General features: G+C 44.7%; 1 protein-coding gene and 1 long non-coding RNA gene across 3 annotated transcripts in view; one reads left to right on the top strand and one right to left on the bottom strand.

Moving 5' to 3' along the window:
• Positions 1-479: 479 nt before the first annotated feature.
• On the bottom strand, positions 480-9,858 carry LOC109315647. 2 transcript variants are annotated; one of them, XR_002102568.1, is made up of 4 exons: positions 9,502-9,858; positions 7,685-7,879; positions 1,176-1,279; positions 480-1,089 (listed from the first exon to the last, which is right to left on the bottom strand). It is a non-coding gene; the product is annotated as an uncharacterized LOC109315647 (long non-coding RNA). The 2 variants fall into 2 exon arrangements; XR_002102570.1 differs by lacking the exon at positions 1,176-1,279.
• A 1,302-nt stretch (positions 9,859-11,160) lies between these two features.
• GFOD1 (glucose-fructose oxidoreductase domain containing 1) overlaps positions 11,161-18,609 on the top strand; it is a 98,112-nt gene continuing 90,663 nt past the window's right edge. Inside the window, exon 1 of the mRNA XM_019543444.1 lies at positions 11,161-11,426. Within this exon, the coding sequence (XP_019398989.1) occupies positions 11,174-11,426 (253 nt within the window). The 5' untranslated portion in view covers positions 11,161-11,173. The remainder of the gene's footprint in view (positions 11,427-18,609) is intronic.

The following is an 18,609-nucleotide window of genomic DNA, read 5'->3' as shown; positions in this document are numbered from 1 at the left end:
GGGTAAGTTTCCTGCGGTGCTGGGGTCCCTGGGCCTTCTTCCGGGAGTGTTGGGGTCTGTCCCTGGCGCTTCCGGCCCCTGAGGGCATTCCCCCGCTTCCACAATAACATTTATATGAAGGATCTGAAAGTGGTTTGCAAATATTAACTCCTGTGAATTAAGTAAAGAGTGAAATATTCATTTCAATATAAAATCTGGAACTAGAGGCCAGTTCTGGAAGTCACTGAGCTTCTCAACACTTTTCAAGAAATGCTCTCCATCTTGCAAGACTGAGCCCTAAGTGTTTCCTGTATGTTATCATTTGATTTGAAAACAGAGCCCCGTCCACTGCTCTACCCATGAGACGGTACTCCCCTTCCAATAAAGAAACCACTACCTTAATGAGTTGTTTTCTGAATAATAAGGAATTAGTTTCCGCCTGGACTTTAACAAAGGATTCTTTTACTCCATTCTAAAAGCAATAGTTCAACCACTTGAGATAAAGGAGAACCTCAATGGAGCAATTGCTTGGAACAGCAACAGATGTATTATATTGGGCAGAATTCATCCGTGATGAAAATACATTTACTTCAAGGGCATCTCCCAGTAGGAAATGTAATAAATAAATAATGTACAGTTGTAAATATAATAAGTAAACAATACAGACAACATTTAGACTTGATGACTTCAGATTTCAGAAGAGTTTCATCCACTTGTCCAGAATCTAGACAAGCCCCAGCAATTATATTTTTATTAGTCTCCTTCATACAAACTATGTTGAAAATCGCTTGACAGAGTTAGATAATACATTTGCAGAGTTGGACAGCTTAGCAAATACACACCACTGTTTGAAAACCTCTGGGAATCACAGCCGTGCAGAGGTGTACAAAGATCTGAAAGGAAAACACTCAAATGTGTGTTTGCTTTGGGATACTACTAATAAAGTAACATACTGGTTATTGCTGTAGACCTGACTAAACTGGCTGGTGTAACAAGAAATGTTTTTCCACTCCCTTATTTTTTTGCATAAAGGATAAGAAGAAAGATTTTTTGTTTGTTTGTTTTTAGACCTCTAAAATACATTAGGTGTCTATCTAGTGCTCTGGGTGCCTATGCAATAAATAAAAAAAATTGAAATGATAATATTTAAAAAAAATCATATAAACAATCTAAAGGATTCCTATAAGTGCATTTACCTCAGTTCACTCCCTTTTCAATACTTGGAGAAGACAGAGGCTTTTCAGTGTGCTTGGCAAGTTAACAAAGCTCATAAACCACGGTGAAGAGTAAATTCCTAAACCTAGAAAGTAAGCAGCATAAATACTAGCATGTTAAAAAACAACCACATCAAAATTTCAGCATTAGAACACTGTCAGGCAGCTTCATAGATGAAGACAGCTGAAATGAGAGAATCATGTTCTAGGTTCATCTCTTCCATGAAATCAGACACTCCTGGGATTAGCATCCACTTAGCTAGCCTATGCAGCCTGCATACATGCTGCAATGGGTAAAAAATGAAATTGGTGCCTCATCTTTTCGAATCACTAACTCAAGTAAACAGCAACAGCTCCTCCCATTGTGAAATGTTACTTGTTCTTGCTACTTCAGAGGCCTGGCTTACTCAAGGTAGCTGTGGGCGCATCTACACATCACCCTATGGCAACGTAGCGATGCGCTAAATCACCAGAGCACCATACTCCCTGTGTATGGTGCGTCATTACAGTGAAACTTACCTGTGCGCCATGCACATGGTGTTGTAACAGCCCACACTGCACCATGCTTCCAAAAGTACTAAAGCATGGTGCCATAGCAATATTGCTGTTCGGTGATGTGTAGATGTGTCCTGTATGTAACATATCTTGCACGTTTGCTTTATTATTATGCATGTGCCTCATAACTGCTGTAAGGGTTCCTGCACCTTCCCTTAATGTATCTTCTCCTGGTCACTAGGATTCTTTACTAGAGGGACTCCTAATCTGACCTGGTATGTAACTTTCCCTGTATCCCAAAAATAGATTTCCACCCAATTTAATTATATTTAATATCCTATTTACTAGGGAATGCTTCAGAACTCTTAAATCAATATTATTTGTTTGAATTCTTCAAAGTGACTAATAATCTTATAATTCCACACCATGTTCTTCCTAAAGAAACTTCTTAGCCACAGTGCAAGCAGTGTACGTAGTATGACCTATTAATACAAATAAACACTGTTAGAGCAGTTTACATGCGCATGACACTTTATAAACTTGTGGCATAATTGTCTAGACTAGGGAGTAGGGCCAAAGGTAGTTTTCAATATTCAGGGCTTCTGTAATATTGATTCACTATTGTTCCAGATGAGCAAGTTGTGAGTAGTTTTCAACTCAGTGAGACTGTTCATTTTGGGCAGCTGTTTAAGTGTCACCTGAACTGGCCCCTATATAAGCTTATGCAAATCATCTAGGCCCAACATTTTATAGTATCCAGTAATTTTGAGTACCTCAGTTTTTTGGTGCCCAGCTAAAAACACCTAAAAACTGAAGCCCCAGTTGAGAAAGTTGCACTCAGTTTCACCTTTGTAAAGTGTTGTGAGATCCATGGATGAAACATCATTCTGTGTGCAGACAGAAGAACAGCTCCCTCTTGTAACTCATGGAGCTATGCAGAAAGTGCCATGAGTTACAATGATTGCCAGACCCCCTGGGGGGTTGGAGAATCTAGCTGCTGTTTAGAGCTGCTGGGAGCCTGCAGCTTCTCCCTCCTAACAATGCCCCTCCCCCTTTACAATCTAGGTGCTATTTTCAGGATGGGAGTGGGGAAAGGGAGTGGAGGGAGCTCATTCTGGGCATTCTGCAGTCAGTGCTGGAGGTGGAGCAGGTGGATTGGTGTCCTGTACCCCCACCTTGGAGGGGCTCCAATCTATGCACCTCGCCTTCCAGTACTGGCTGAAAACCCCCCAGACCAAACTCCCCCCTCTCCCTTTCCCTCCTCCCATTCTGAAAACAGTACCAGGACTGGGAGGTGGCACAGAGACAAGTTACTGAATCATCTGCATGAGGGTTCAGATTTTTGCAGGATCAGGCTCTTTTAAAGTATTCTGCAGCGATGCTCTTGTGTTTGGTCATGCTGTAGAATGCTTTCAGGGGCCAGATCAGGCAAAAATTGTCACTGTCTGCAACTTCTTGTCAGTCCTCAGGCTTAAATGAACATGTAAATGACTACACAAATTTTCTGCTAGTGACTTGGGAAGTCAAATTCACAGCTGTTTTGCAATAACTCATATATGCTTAAGGTTAAATATATATCTTCTCAAAAATGGCTTCAGCCAATGGAAATACAGGTTTTCCCCACTTTATGTGGGTTCTGTATGTGCAAATTTGCTCTTATGCGATGACCGTTTTTATACTAAAAATGTGTTATATGCAAGATAAATTAACTATTATGCAATTGGCGTGGTGGAAGCCTGCAGTCAGCTGCTTTGTGTGGTACACTGTAAGTATACACACGCCCCTCCCCTCAGCAGGTAAGTCTGTGGGTGAGGGGGAAGGGGCTTGGGGGGTGGGAAATCAAGGCCCCACAGTGAGGGAGGGAGCAGGGCACAGGCAGGGGGAGTGGCTGCAGTGAGTGGTGCCCCAGCCGGGCTGGGTGCCAGGACTATCGGAGTCCAGGAGGCTTGCCCAGGGACGGAGGGGGCCTTCCCCCCACCCCGGTGCCAGTGCCATACATGAGGGGCAGCATGATAACAGCACAGTTGTGAAACTCCTGGGCCAAGGACAGCCCCACACCTGGCTCCTCCACAGTGCCAGCCCTTGCAGCCTGGCCTGGTCCGGCCCTGTCAGTGCAGTGCCCCAGGAGCTGTGAGCCATGAAGCCGCCCGGCAGCAGCACATGCAGTCACCGCCACTCAGGGCAGCTCGTGCTGGTGATCACTGACCCCTGGTCAGCACTTGTCACCCCCCACTCCCTGGCACCACCGGTGCTGGTGGCATCTGCAGGAGCTCCCTGCTTACCACCACTGGGCTCCTGCCGCTGCTAGTGCTGCCATGCCACACCAGCTGCTGGGGTTGCGTGTCGTTTATGAATGCATGTACAGCATACATTTTGGGAAACTTGTAGGTATGCTCCAAACTTGTATTGAACAAGCTCAAGGAAGAAGAACAAGCTCAAAGAAGATTGTAGTACTGGGAAAAATGTCCTTAAACTCTGAGACATTTTATAGCTATGCATGACTCAGTAACATCTGAGTGGGAGAACTAGACAGGTTTGAATCACCACTTGCTTTATCTTTGAATCACTCTTATCTTCATGTAAAACAATTGCAATTCCTGTTTCATGCTTTCACAGAAGTTATATATTGTTCAGCTTTTCTCACTATTGTTCTGACTGGTTTATTAAAAAGGTGGAGTGTTGGAGTTATAGGCTCTGACAGTATCATTGTCATACAATAGACTGAAGATGAACTGATATTTCTTTCTCTCGTTCTTTTTTTTTTTGAGAACAGAATGAAGCAAGAGAAATTACTTACAATCCAAAATCATTAAGGATCTAACCCAAATCTTTCCATGGACTTCAGTGGGGTTTAGCTAGAAGCCTCACAAAATATTTATAAAGGGACCATAATTTACAAGTGAACACATCTGAAAGGTGAATGGAAGACTCCGACCTGCCAAGTGGTAACTTTTACAGGCAATAGCTGATTATTTAGGTAATAAGTACTGTTCTTATATGCAAGTGTCACTTGAGAGCCTTATATACAAAATGCTGACTGAATCTAATGCATTCAGTAGAATCTCTGAAAACAGGAGTTTAAAAAAAACCTGAGAAGGATTTAATATTTTATATCTCCTTACAGAAAGTCCTATACACTTTAATAGGGATTAAACCAGAGTGGGGTCTGTAGAAATCACTGCAACATATACAGACTTGAACAGCAAGCCTGCTCCTTTCAATTATTTTTTCAAACCATGTTATAGAATTTTGTAACAGTGATCAAATTCTACAGGAAATTTTCCATAAAGCTTGCAATTTAACTAATTCTACTTCACGTTCTACAATATAATGACTTTGCAATAATAATCTATAAAAGGTATATAGGCTACAGCATAATATTTTATCAACTACCTGTAAGTTGCCTTGAATAAAAGTACAAATTCAGAAATATACAAATTCAGCCCCACACTCATAGGTGGGCTTTTCCGTAGACTAAGTGCAACCTTATATTTTCAGGCTATCAACTTTTATTTTAGACTAGTCAAAGCAGCAAGAAGGGGCAAGAAGAAAGTCTATTTTGGAGAACACACGTTTTCTCTATGTGTTCTCTTAGACCCCTGCTACATATTATGTATATTATGCAATTAACTAGTTAATTACTGAACAAATTGAGACTGGTCACATATGCAAAATAATTATAAAATTAGCTGGTTAATCATACAAGAAATTTAAACCAACCTCACATGCAAAGTAATAATCACATGATAAAAATGAGCCAAGGGGCACAACTACATGTTGCCCTATGGCAGCATAGTAATCATGCAGGTCTACACATGATTGCCAGCTATGTTGCTGTAGCGGCATGCTCCCTGTTTATAGTGTGTCACTATGGTGACGTAGCTGCAAAATGCACCATGCACACAGCTCAGTAATTGCCCATACTGCACCATACTTTAGTACTTCCAAAAGTACTCCCAAAAGAAAGTACTAAAGCATGGTGCCATAGCAACAGCACATACAGCAACGTGTAGATGCACCCAGCCAGCTATAAAGTTAGTGCCTGACAATGTGTAACAACTCTATAGCTTAAACTTGAGTGTGTAGCAGGGCCCTTAGATTATGTGGAGATGTTGTAGAATCTCTATCCTTGAAAGTTTTTAAGAGCAGGTTAGATAAACACTTGGCTGAGATAGTTCAGACGGGGTGATCCTGCCCTGAGCATAGGTTCAGAGTAAGTGGTCCAGACCCAAGGTCACTTCCAATTTTTCTATGATACCTATGGTGGTTAATAAAATGTTTAATTTCAGTGTGGCTCAGTTGCAGACAAGAGTAATGCTGTAGCAAGTCTGGCTATGTTCAAGTGACTCCTGCCGCACCCCATCAACCAAGAGTACCTTTCCTTTTCTAACCTTCCTGCCATGCCTTGTTGGAATTTATAATATTGTGGGAGGTTGCTCCAGGGTCCCACAGTGTCTATCTTGTGCTGTGTCTTGTTGCCCTCAGGCTATAAATCACCTTAGGGGCAATAATCATGGCCTCCACCCTTCCCCGTAGCCATACCCAAGCCTTGCAGGTGTCACTCAATATTGATTCAGAGCCCTCTGGCTCCTAATGCAGCATTTGGCCCTTCAGGCCTCAAACATTTGTCTGGGCTTTGACTTTCTGGCCTTGGCCCTCGTATTCCGGCTGTGCCCCTCAGCTAAGGTCCATTACCCTGGACCTCAGCCTCTGGTCTCACCCTCTCGAGTTCCAGTCTCTGATTTCACCCTCTTGGGTTTTGGGGTCCCCCACTCCAGCCTTCTGATCTTGCCCTTTCAGGCCCTGTGATACTCAGCCAGAATGTTCTCAGCCTGCCCAGCTGCCCTGGGGATATCTGATCCAGGCCAGGCTTCAAGCTGGGTGCCCCTCAGTTGCCTCTGTAGATGCAACCCAGTCCTCTGGTGTAAAACTTAAAACATAACACAAATATAAGCAAACTGCTTCCCAAACTAAACTTCACTCCCGCTCTGGGTCAGCACCCCACCACAAGCCATGCTTCCCCTTTAGCTGCTCTGTCTTAACTTCCCTGAGTAGCTGAGGCATTCATGAACTGTTTCCTGAAGCCCCTCTCCCCCAAGATTTCCTTCCTCTGCAACATGCAAGGCCAGACTGCCTGCTTTGCCTCCAGTCCAGGACTTATATGTCTCTAAGTCCCACCCCTTCCGGTCATGTGGTTCCTTAGCCATACACAGAGGTTTCCCTTTGCTTAATGGTCTGCTTGTGCTCCTTTGTTGCAGCCCCACACAGCAGTCTCTGAGACTCATTTAATGACAGGAGCCTGTAGCCAATTCTGTAGCAAGGGTGGGGGGAACTGGGAGGACTGACCCAGGCGCCAAGAGGTGCTACCCTGCTGGTGTGGGGCACAGGACTGAGCTGCAAGTGGCTTGTTTGGAGGGGAGGAGAGGGCTGGGGGAGAGTAGCTCTGGCTGCTGTTTGGCTCCTAGGCAAGAATGGGGGTGGCATGTCCCTCCCCTCCCCCCAATCTCTGCATGGGGCGAGGGTGGGCTGCTACTGCAGGCTTTGCCCTGGGTGCCAAACCTCATTGCTACAGCACTGCCTCTAGCTCCCTTTCACAAACAGTACAAAATGGCTGCCCTCTGCAGATTTCTTAGAAACATAAAGATGCAATACACAGAATACAAGGACATTGTCGTTCCCAAGTTACAGCTAACGCACTCACCCTCCACTGTACATGACTCTGAACCATCCCTGCTTTCACACATAAAAACCTTGAGTTAAGCCAAGGGCTAGCTGGCAGAGCTAGGCATTTGGGTTAAGTGGATTCTGTTTACTTTCACTAGTAACCCATGCACTTTGCAGAGTGCATGCAAGTTAAATCACCTGAGGGCTGACAGTCCTTCAGTGCTTTCCCACAATATCCCCTCTGTCCACAGGACAGACAAGGCTGGGATGGCACCTTGGCCTGACATGACATCTCTCATAATTCATTGGAGAACTGTCATAAGGTGGCTCACCTTCCTGTAGCACAAAGCAACATGGGAAGTGTTCCCAGAAGTCCTACCAACATACATGCAAGAGTGCAGCACCACTGAGGATGCAGTAACTTAGGTCTGGCTTTGTGATGTGGTAGCTCAGACTGAAGACAGGCTAACTCAGGTGTCCAGTCCCAAATGCCCCTCACCTGAGTTAACAATGCAGTAAGTACATACCTGAAAGGTGAATTTGTTGATAACGTTAACAAAATTATCTAATTTTAGCAAACGTTTAGCTAATGTTAGCAAAATTATAGATGTTAAAAAATCAAGCAAAGAACCCATAAACTCATGGAATGAACAGGATATGTGCCAGCTTCACCTCTTAGTCATTCGGGACCTATTCCCTACTGCTTATTATAAAAACTTCAAACCACTGGCCCTGTATGCATCTTTGTTTGTAAAGGGCCTAGTGAACTTTTGGACCAAAGAAATAAAAAGTATAATAAATACATAGAAGTTCAGCCTTTGCTTCCATTTAGTCTTCAACTGTTTATTCCTATGATTTAGCTACATTCTTGGGTTTTATTGTTATACACAGCCAAGGAGAGTTTGACAAGGAAAGCAATTTCCAAATGAATCATTCTGGGAACATATAGTCTATAAATAGTTTTGAGAGTCTGACTGATGTCCCGATACAACCTTGACATTTTCAGGTAGGGTAATGCTGCTGTGGTTATTTGACAAATGGACCTGGATCATGTTTCATTTGTCAGGAGCCCAAGAGTATCCATCTCAGTTACTTCAGCGGTACAGAGTGCACAGCAAGCAAAACTTGTAAAACTTATGTTGATCCTCTGGGATTGTATTACTCTTGCAGGAAATAAGTCTTTGCCCCAAGATGGTGGCAAGAAAAATAAAATTTCCTTGCATCATGTGAGAAATGCCTCTTATTCTGAACTTAATTGTCATATATTGGTGAGTTATGTTTGCAGAAATGTCTGTGCCATGTCTCCAAGGTTCTAGTGTATGAAAAGGCTTTTTTTCTCCCCAGCTATATTGCAGTGCAGTACATCTATTCAGGAAGAAATGAATGAAGCCACAAGAATTATACCATTCAAAAATTAATAATATAAATAATAAAAATGATTTATTATTATCATTTATCTGGGTTTCATTATATGTGGGTTGGCAGAGAAGAGAACAGATAGAAAAACAGGATTATAATGTCTTAAATCTTTGCCCTTACCCTTTACGTAGGATCAGAAAGCTTCATGGTCCTGAATGTTTTCCCTCAGAAATGATGTGACACCATTGTAACTACCCTGCCCTCACTGGAGTTGCTGTGGATTTGCACCCATGTAAGTCAGCACAGAATGTGGCTTGGATTTTTTTCCCTCATATTTTCTTCCTCTGTGGCAGAAGGAAGAGGTTTGTCCTATAAAAATGGCAGATTTGTAAGATCTGTACTGATCTTGGGGAATCAACAGAAGTCAAGGCCATTTTGTACCTCTCTTTACACTGGATCTTAGCTCTCCCAGGTTGCCTTCCATAATATGCAATGTGTGAGCAACTCAAAATGGGTACAGGGAAGTTACAGGGAATTTTAATAAAGGAACTTATGAAGCCTCTGATGTGCTTGTACATAACTACTCCTTTCACCTCAGCTTTCATGATTCTTCTCATGCAGATCATTTTCAACAATAAAAGCAAGGCAGCATCAAATGTGTATAGGGCACATGTATTCTGGGATGAAAAGGGGCATGTCAAAGACCTACTGCCAGGGGACCTACTGCTACTTATTTTGGTAGAGCCACTTATCAAGCGGCATTCAGAGCATGGTGGGCTCCATCACTGACTTCCCAACGGCCTTGTGGAGTCAATAGGGGTCTCTTGACAGATAGCAGTTGCTCCCTTCTTTTCAGCTGTATTTCAGTGCAGATCCCCTTCTTTACAGAGGGATCCCTGTGGCGTCAGGAATAAGGAGAGACCATTCACCCAGCTGCACGGCTCTGCTGGGCTCTACTGTCCTGCTCCTATAGAGACAGAAGAGACTGTGGCGCTTGCAGAAAGATGTGAAAAAGCCCATGCTGAAATACCAAAGGACATTTGTAAAGAACTTTTTAGATAGACTAAGTTGATGCAGTTTCATTCTCTTCGAGGCCAAAACGGCAGTTCACTACTTATTTTGCATTTTACTGTTATACCAAAGATTTTTTTTGGGGGGGGGGAATATCTATCTATCTATATCATTATATATATACAGCATCCTGGATAACCATTTTTACACAGACCTTAAAACTCATTTAAAATGTGTGCATCTGTTACAATGGTCACCCGCATGCATCTGTACACCGGCACTCCCATCCATAACTCAATCTCTTAGTTTTCACCTTGCGGTTGGGGTTTACATTGTCCACTTATTCCCCATCTCTGTTGTTGTCACTTTTGCTCTCACTGTTGTTCCTGCTGCTGCTGACGCTGCTGTTGTTGTTGCTGTTTCGCGGTCCGGTTGTATCACTGTCGTCTTCATTATCGCTGACCACTCTGCCTCTCAAAGTGTCTTTACTGTCATACCAAATATTTGATAGGACACCAAGCCTCATTGTCTCAGGGGACGTTTAAAGTGGGAGCCATTAACATTGGCCAAGCCCCATCATCACTACTGCGTTCGATCCGGGGATAGCAGAGCGAGTGAGGTGGCACGACAGGCGCAGAACACTGCAGATGCGTCCCTGAACACCAGCCTGCCAAATCCTCTGTGCAAAGGGAGCTGTTTAAAAAATTCTGCCTTTTAAGGCAGGCCAGAGAAAAGGAGTGCGGACTGTCCAGACTTGGCAAGCCTGCTCCCCTGGGTAGGGCAAGCTGCCCGCCCACCCACTGAGGCTGGGGAAGCGGTAAAGTCAGAGGGAGGGCTCCTGACCTGCCCCAAGGGAGAGGGAGGACAGGCAGTAGTGGAAAAGCGAGGGATGGAGGGGAGAGGCAGCCTAATGACTTGCACTGCAGGTACAAGACCAGGCCTGCCTTCTCTTCCCCCTTCAATAGTGGGGACACTCTTGTGGAGCTGCCGGGCACTTGGTGTGGCAAAAAAGCTGGCAGCCACCTCCCTCCCCCTCCCCCTCCCCCTGGCGGCTAATAATAATGACACACTGAGCTCTAAAGAGGGCGTTGCAGGAAAACCCACTAGGTGACAGCGTGAAAAGAGGGAAGAAAAAAATAATAATAACGCCCCCCCGCCCTCCCCTCAAGCAACCACTCCTCCTTTCTCCCATGGCCGAGGCAGATTAAGGTCCAGGGGCTGTGGCGGCCTCCTCCTCGTCCCCCCGCAACCTGTTGGGGGGGCTCGTCTCGCGTGGGGAGGCACAGAAGAGGCTCGTGCATGGAGGGGAGGCGCGGGGGCGCAGCAGGGGCTGCCGCTGGGCTGCGGAGCCGGGGGGCGGCGGCTGCCCGGCTTCCCCGCTCCCGGGCGGCGGCGGCGCGGGGCCGGGACTGAGCGCGCCGGGCGGGGGAAGGGCGGCGGCGGCGAGAGCCATGCTGCCCGGCGTGGGGGTGTTCGGCACCAGCCTGACGGCGCGGGTCATCATCCCGCTGCTGAAGGACGAGGGCTTCGCTGTGAAGGCGCTGTGGGGCCGCAGCCCCGAGGAGGCGGAGGAACTGGCCAAGGAGATGAGCGTGCCTTTCTACACCAGCCGCATCGACGAGGTGCTGCTGCACCAGGACGTGGACCTGGTGTGCATCAACCTGCCCCCGCCGCTTACCCGCCAGGTCGCCGTCAAGACCCTGGGTGAGTGAGGGCGGGCGGGGGGCAGACAATAGCCCGGCCCTGGCGGGGAGGGCGCGTGTCTGAGCCCGTGCGGGGGGGCTGCATCCCGCTGCAGGGATGGGAGCGGGGTGCTGACATGTGGAGGGGGGCATTTTCCTGCAGTCCCGCTGGGTGCAGGCGGGAGGGCTCCCCCCTCTCCGGGCTGTGGTATCCAAGAGGGCGGGGTTGTAGGAGGTGGTTGCCCCCCCCCACTTCTGGTTTTGGAAAGTGGTCATGGATTCATAGCTGGTAGGGGATGGAAGGGACCTTACAAGGCCATCGGGCCAACCCCCCGGCACTTGGGCAGGAAAGGGGAGCTGCTGGCTTCTGGTTTGTCTTCGTCCGCAGGAGGGTGGGAGCTGGCTCCCCTCCCTGGGCTTCAGGATTTCATTCCTGGGCTCTGAAGGCCTGGCCCTGGGGAGCAGAAAAGGAGAAAAGAAAATCCACCCTGTTTCATGTGAGCAGGGAGAAAGACGAGCATCTTTTGTGGGGGGGTCTTTTCTGGATGGGGAGTTTTCCTGGGTGCCCGAAGCTGGGTTAGGGGAACTGTTCATCATTCACTGATTCACTTTTTGTATGGAGTATGTATATGCAGGATCTTGAACCCACACACATGCATGTACACACACATACCCAGCCACACACGCATACACATGCAGCCCCCCCAGACATGCACACACCCCCCCCCCCCCCCCCCCCACACACCCCCCCCCCCCCCACTGTCTTTCTCTCCCCCCACCCTTAATGAGGGCACAAGTGTTACCAGATGCAAACCAGGAAACCAAGCAGGAAACTGTGGCCATAAAGGAAATAGTTTCATAGGAGGTGCAAGGAAAGATCATATGGAAAGAAAAGACAAAGCACATGCCTCTGGAAAAAAAAATTACAAATAAGAATGGGAGGCACATGTTTCTAAAATAAATTATTTGGATTTAAATATACTTTGATATGTAAAAACCATAGGCCACATTTTGCTTTCATTCACATTAGCTAATGTCTGGACTTTCTCCATTCACTTCATGACCGCCCTTGTAGACAACTTTCTTCTGTTGGGACTGACTTTGGTGGAATACGTCCCGTATTTGCACCAGTGTAACAGAGTTTTGAATTTAGTCCAAGAAATGTAATAGGAGAAATGTAAATTGGGGAAAATGCAGTGAGTCATCTTTGTAACTGACAAACCTATGTTTAGGTTAACAAATCAAATAGTGGCTACTTGGTATCAGACTGCAGTTATGTGGGCCGATTGCTACCACTATGTTCAATGTTTTAAGTATATAGGATATGCTTTACAATATAGGATATGCTTTACTAAATTGTCATTAGCAAGGTCCCAGCATTTTCATTCTTTTAAGAAGTACATATATGAGTCTCCCTCTGGCATAGAACAGGCATTTATAGTGCTTTGAACAGTGTCATCATCTTTACATATAAGTGGTTGGATAAGAGAGCTTGGTCATTTGTTGTAGTAAGCCTTTGGCTTTTTCTCAAGATAACATGTTTGTGCTAGAAGACTGTATTGCCTGCCAGATTTATAGTGTGTACATGCATGTGTTAATGGTTTCCATTGTAGATAGCAGTGTCCTCTAGAATAAAAATTACCAAAATTACCAAATTACCAATTACCAAAAGACAGTGTTAAGTTTCATAGGCCTCAAATTTGACCCCATAAAAAATTGCTGTAATTGGACCATGGGATTCCTGGAGATTCTTAAACATTTTGCTGTTTCTCTCTGTTGTATCACTGCTCTTATACTTGCCTCTGGCCTACAGCTTGCAGAATGCCATTGGGCAAAACAGGACTCCAGGGCTGTTTCAGAGATTCTGACCCTAAGAAACCAAAAAGGAAAACATCAGGTGCTGTTTCTGAAGGTCATAGAAAACACCATGTTTTGTTGTTCACCTGTCTGTACAGCAGTCATTAGCTATCAAGCAGTTCCCAATGTTGTACTGAAGCTACTGATGATGCTGGCAAACCAGCAGAACGGGTTTGGCAAAATAAATTGAGGCTAAAAATTATAAAAGGAAATGATATTTTCTCCTTGACAGGCCCTCTTCCTGTTCCCTTGTGTTTATGGTAATATTGTCTTTTCCTATTGACCATTTTGTACATTATTTTAACATTGCAGCTCCAGTGAAATATGTCAGGAAGAAAAATTAGAAATTTTAGAATAGAAATTAGAATACCATAATAGAGGTAGTTAGCCATGTTAGTCTCAAGTCAGGAACAAGGCATGGCGGGACGGCACCTTATAGACTAACTCGTTGAGAAAGGTATGATCTTTCGTAGGCTACAGCCTACTTCGAAACATCTGATGAAATAGGCTGTAGCCTACAAAAGCTGATGCCTCTTCGAATGAGTTAGTCTATAAGGTGCCCCCTTACCCTGCCTTCTATATAATAATAAAATTCAGCCCAACATATAATGTACCATGTGCAACATGTGATGTACATATTAAGAACATTATTTACAAGAGTAGCTGCTCATCTCTCAACACACATTCGTTTTAAAGAGATCTCTTTGAATGTGATTTGGTTTTGAACTCAGACATCAGTCTAGTCCTGCAATGCAAAAGTAAAAATACTAGTGAATTACATGCAGAACAACACAATAGGCTAGAGAGGAATGATTTTGTTTGAAGCATTGAATTATCTGTTTTGGAGGGGAGGCTGGACCCAGAATGATGGGATGGATTCAAACATCTTTCTCTGAGCAGGGGAGTGCAGTTTGTGGTGTAGCATGGTGTAGCTTGATGAAAGTATCACACAGATTCACAGACCTGAAAAGCCTTCAGTGGCTTTGATAAAGAAGGCAGAGCAGGGCAAAGAAAAGAGAGAGAGAAAGTGAGTGTATCTGACCTCTTCTTTACTTTTCCCTTTGCTTGTTTCTCTCTTAATCTTCACCATTAGCTTCAAGAAACATTTTTATGACAAGTTAGTCAGTGACAGCCAGCGTTACCCAGGGATTTAACTTGTTAGAATTAGGTTGTCCTGGTTATGGCAGAAAGGGTGGAGGGGAACGCTTTAGTTCTTTAGTGTTTTTCCATATAGAACTCCATTCTGGTCTAGTCTTCTAGTGGAACAGGTTTGTGACAAGACTTCTTTACCAGCAGTCTGCCTTTCTTTTCCCCATTGTATGTTTAGAAAGATTTTGTCATAAAATTTGGACCTTTCACCTGCAAGAGTAGATTGTTTTGTTTTGTTTTCATTATGAAATGTTTTGTTATTAAACATTGAAAGCTTGTGGAGCCAGTTGGTTGGGAATAATTCACTGTCATTTTTTAAATGTATCCACAATGTGAATTTGCAACAGTTTGCCCATTGTTGATCTATTCCTGATTCATATCCCAGGCATGTGGAAAATGCACAGATGTTCTTACAGTGGTGTTGTCTAACCTGGATTAGCCAATTCTCTGTCTTCGAAAGTGCTTCTACTGTTCCGACTGGCAGATGGAACTGCTCCTGGACCTAGACTTATGCTAGACAAATAAAGGATGACCCCAGGCCTGGGGGTTTCAAGCCTTTCCTGTCTGGCAGTGACCAAAAGTTATTGCAAATCCAGGGCTGTTCTGACACCTTTGTAAAATTAGCTGATGATACTAGTCATTCAGATCCATGAGTTTGGTTGCCATGTTTGAAAAGGAGATAATGAAGTCTCTCATCCTTTGTCTATCCTGACTATTTAGATCAGGGGTTGGCAACATACGGCCTGTGGGCTGGATCTGGCATGTCCTCTGGAGCCACTGGATACAGTCTGGGGAGCTGGAGGACTTTGCTGGTGGCCATGCCTGTACGTGAACCCGACCTGGGCAGCATGGAGTTGTGCTGGGACTCTGGTCTGACATGGGTGGTTTCAGTGGTGCATCAGCAGTGAGGGGCGCCGCTGCTGCTTCTCCCAGTGCTTGCTGTTTAGGTGTGGCATGGATGCATCTTCCAGCCAGTGGGGAGCTGCATAGGGGCTGGGCAGCTTCTATCTGTGCCTGTACTGCAGCTGGTAGGGGGAGGGGAAGTGGGGAGAAGCAGTGGCACCATGGATCTGTTTGCTGATACCTGGTCCTGGTACAGCTCCCTACTGGCCAGAAGTGCTGCAGTAAGGGATCAGGGGCTGTGAGAAGCAGTGGCAGTGCCCACACACCTCTGAGATGCCTGGCCCAAGCACTGGAAACCCTGCTGCTGACATGCTGCCAAAGCCATCTGGCTTGTGTTGGAGTGTAGTCGGGTCATTCTGGCTCATGGCTTGTAAAAGGTTGCTGGCTCCTGATTTAGATGGTAAGCTTTCTTCTCATCTTTCACTGTGTTTGATCACTAGACACTAACATAATGTATATAACAAAAATAATATCACAATCAGCTTTTTCCTGGGTGGCCTGAGGAGATCAAAGACTGAATGGCAGGATGGGCCTGGGGGCCTTGTTCTGGTGTTTAATATGACTCTGGAAGGAAGATGGCCCAACAGTAAAGGTGCTAGTCTGGAAACTGGTGGAAGGCTCAGTTTCAAGTCCCCGCCCTTCTACTGGCGTCCTGGATAACTTTGAGTAAGCCGCTTAGTGTCACTCTGTGGGACACATGGGTGAAGTGTGTTCATCCCAGGTTCCACCAGGCTGCTTGTAATCAGCATTTACTCTAAGATGGTGGATGCCAGCGTTACAATGGTACGATAAATATGAAAGGAATTCATATAATTGTGTTCTTTTTCAGTGGACTGGAGAGTGTGAGGAACTTGTCCCAACTGGTTTTTGCATTCTTTTTTCCATGAGCTGGAAGAGTCTGCTCTTCCACCACCCACCTATGATAGTGCTAAGAATGCAGGCTGGGCTTAACACTGGGGATCAAGCCAGGGCAAGAAGCATGAGGCATGTCTAAGTGCAAAGACAAAGTGTCACTGCAGTTCTCGTTAGCACTCAGTTCTGGCAGAGCTGCTGTATGTACTGACATCCTTCTGACTCTCAGAATTGTCAATGTTGACAATGCAAATTCCCCTGTTTCATTAAATACAATATCTTTTTGTCAAAATCAGTCACCAAGTTGAGAAGACAGTTGGGGTCATTTCTCTGTCTGTGTTGAAGTTCACCTCCTGTGTGGTTGCCATTTAATGATCCCTGCCAGAGATGACTTATCCCTGGGGCTCATATAAATACTTCTGCATGCATCATGTGTCAGATATTTTCAAAATACATCTCTGGGGATGTTACCTTCTGCTGCCCTCTCAAGGCCTTTGCTTCTTTCCTCCTTTCAGATTATGGAGATTAAACACACTACTATGCTCTGAATATTCACCTTCATTTTTTAGGCATAAAGGCTAAACATTATTAACATTATTATTTATTTGACATTTATGTTTCAGTAGCCTTTAAAGGTCAACTATATCAGGAGCCTATTCTGTTAGATACTGTACAAACATATAGGAAATGACAATTTAGAGAGCTTATTTCCTTCAAGTGGCACTTAAGTCTCTTTGCAACTGGGACTTCTTTTGTGTTTGGCAGCAGTTATGAGAGACCATTTTTATTTAGATAGGCAAAAGAAAGATTCGGTTCCACAGTTCTTCCCTCTTCTTCTCTTTGAGCATAGGTACCTTTGAGGCATAGGACAAAGCTTATGGCATAGGAAAGAACATTTTCTGAGAACCCCTTAATAAATATTGGTAGCATATCACCAGATCCACCCCATAAGTAGGAGCAACAATGCCATGAAGTGATTCAAGCATCTAATGTAATCCATAATTGATGTCTGCCTTCCATTGCACCTATGCCATCCCATTAAAGAGGCTGCATTGATGGAAGTGGGTAGAATTTGGTCCACAGTATGTAAAGTGGTTTGGGTTCCTTTGGGATGAGAGGTTCTATTAAGGTATAATATTATCATGATTATTTATTATTAATAACAACATAATATCTGTCCTGTTATATCAAGTCTAAATTTGGCCCAGCAGCAAGGACATGTAATACTCTTGTGCTTGGAAAGCAGATGACCTTGCAGAATATTAAGCCTGAGTCATGACAGTCCTATTACAAGTAAAACAGTTAGACACAGAATAGTCTGTTTGTAATTAGCATTGTCAGGAATGATTGTGGTACCTGTTTAGTGGGGGCCTCTGTTAGGAAACCAGCGCAAACAATACACTGGCAATCAGCAGTAAACTCCCAATACCAACTGAACAAAGAAGGTGTATTACAGAATAACGTAACTAACTCAGTCCAGTCCTGCAGCTCTTTTCAGTTCCATCATTATCCATAGAAGCTGCCTATTGTAACAATTGACCTGTAATACTGTTGAAGGTGCAGCTTTGCTTAGGGAAATACCATGTGATTCATATACAATACCAGCCAGTAGCTACAGTCATGAGTTAAGAATAACCTTATTCTGAACTGTAGTGGCCACCTTCACATACCCATTGTAATACCACTTTATCTCATTTCTAAAACTCTTTAAGTATTTTCTTTCATGTTTCTGAGCTGTTGCTTTAGGGTGCTCAAGTGATACAGATAAAGGACAATAGGTTTTACTGGCATAACTCTGTAGATAAAGTACTTGTGCTCTGCCTCTGTAATTGTGGAGTTTTGGAAGAACCCTCTGTTGCAGTGTGGCTAAGAAGAAACATGTAGATGAGTGGAACAAAAGAAAAATGTTTTCCAAGATTTGCAGTGTCTGCTGTTCCCACTTTTAGCTGTCGGTGTTGATACTGCTTGCACTCCCATGATTGGGATTGGGAGGTCTTAAAGGGGATAGATTTCAGGCATTGTTGGTGGCCATTCACTGAGGTGACTGTCCAGTCTCCTTTTGAAGATTTCCAGGGTAGGTGATTGCACCATCTCTGGAGGGAGTTTATTCCACAGTCTGGACACCCTAGCTGTGAAGAAGTTTTTCAGAGTGTTAAGCCTGAAATGGTCTTCCAGGAGTTTGTGGGCATTACTCCTGGTTTTCCCCAAGGGTGTCCTGGTGAACAGTTGTTTGCCAAGCCCTTGATGTATTCCCCTGATATAGTGGTAAGCTGCTACCAAGTCCCCTCTCAGCCTTCTCTTTTTTAGGCTGAAGAGACCCAAGTCCCTCAGCTTTTCCTCATATGGCTTGCCTTGCAAGTCTCTCAAGCTTCTCCATGCCCTTATAGTTTCATAGTTTCATAGCTGGTAGGGTCGGAAGGGACCTGAGCAGATCATGAAGTCTG

Source organism: Crocodylus porosus, unplaced genomic scaffold (genome assembly GCF_001723895.1).
Source record: "Crocodylus porosus isolate Cpor-Errol unplaced genomic scaffold, CroPor_comp1, whole genome shotgun sequence".
Taxonomy (NCBI): domain Eukaryota; kingdom Metazoa; phylum Chordata; order Crocodylia; family Crocodylidae; genus Crocodylus; species Crocodylus porosus.
The sequence above is the reverse complement of the archived record's forward strand: the minus strand, read 5'-3'. Positions and strand labels throughout refer to the sequence as shown.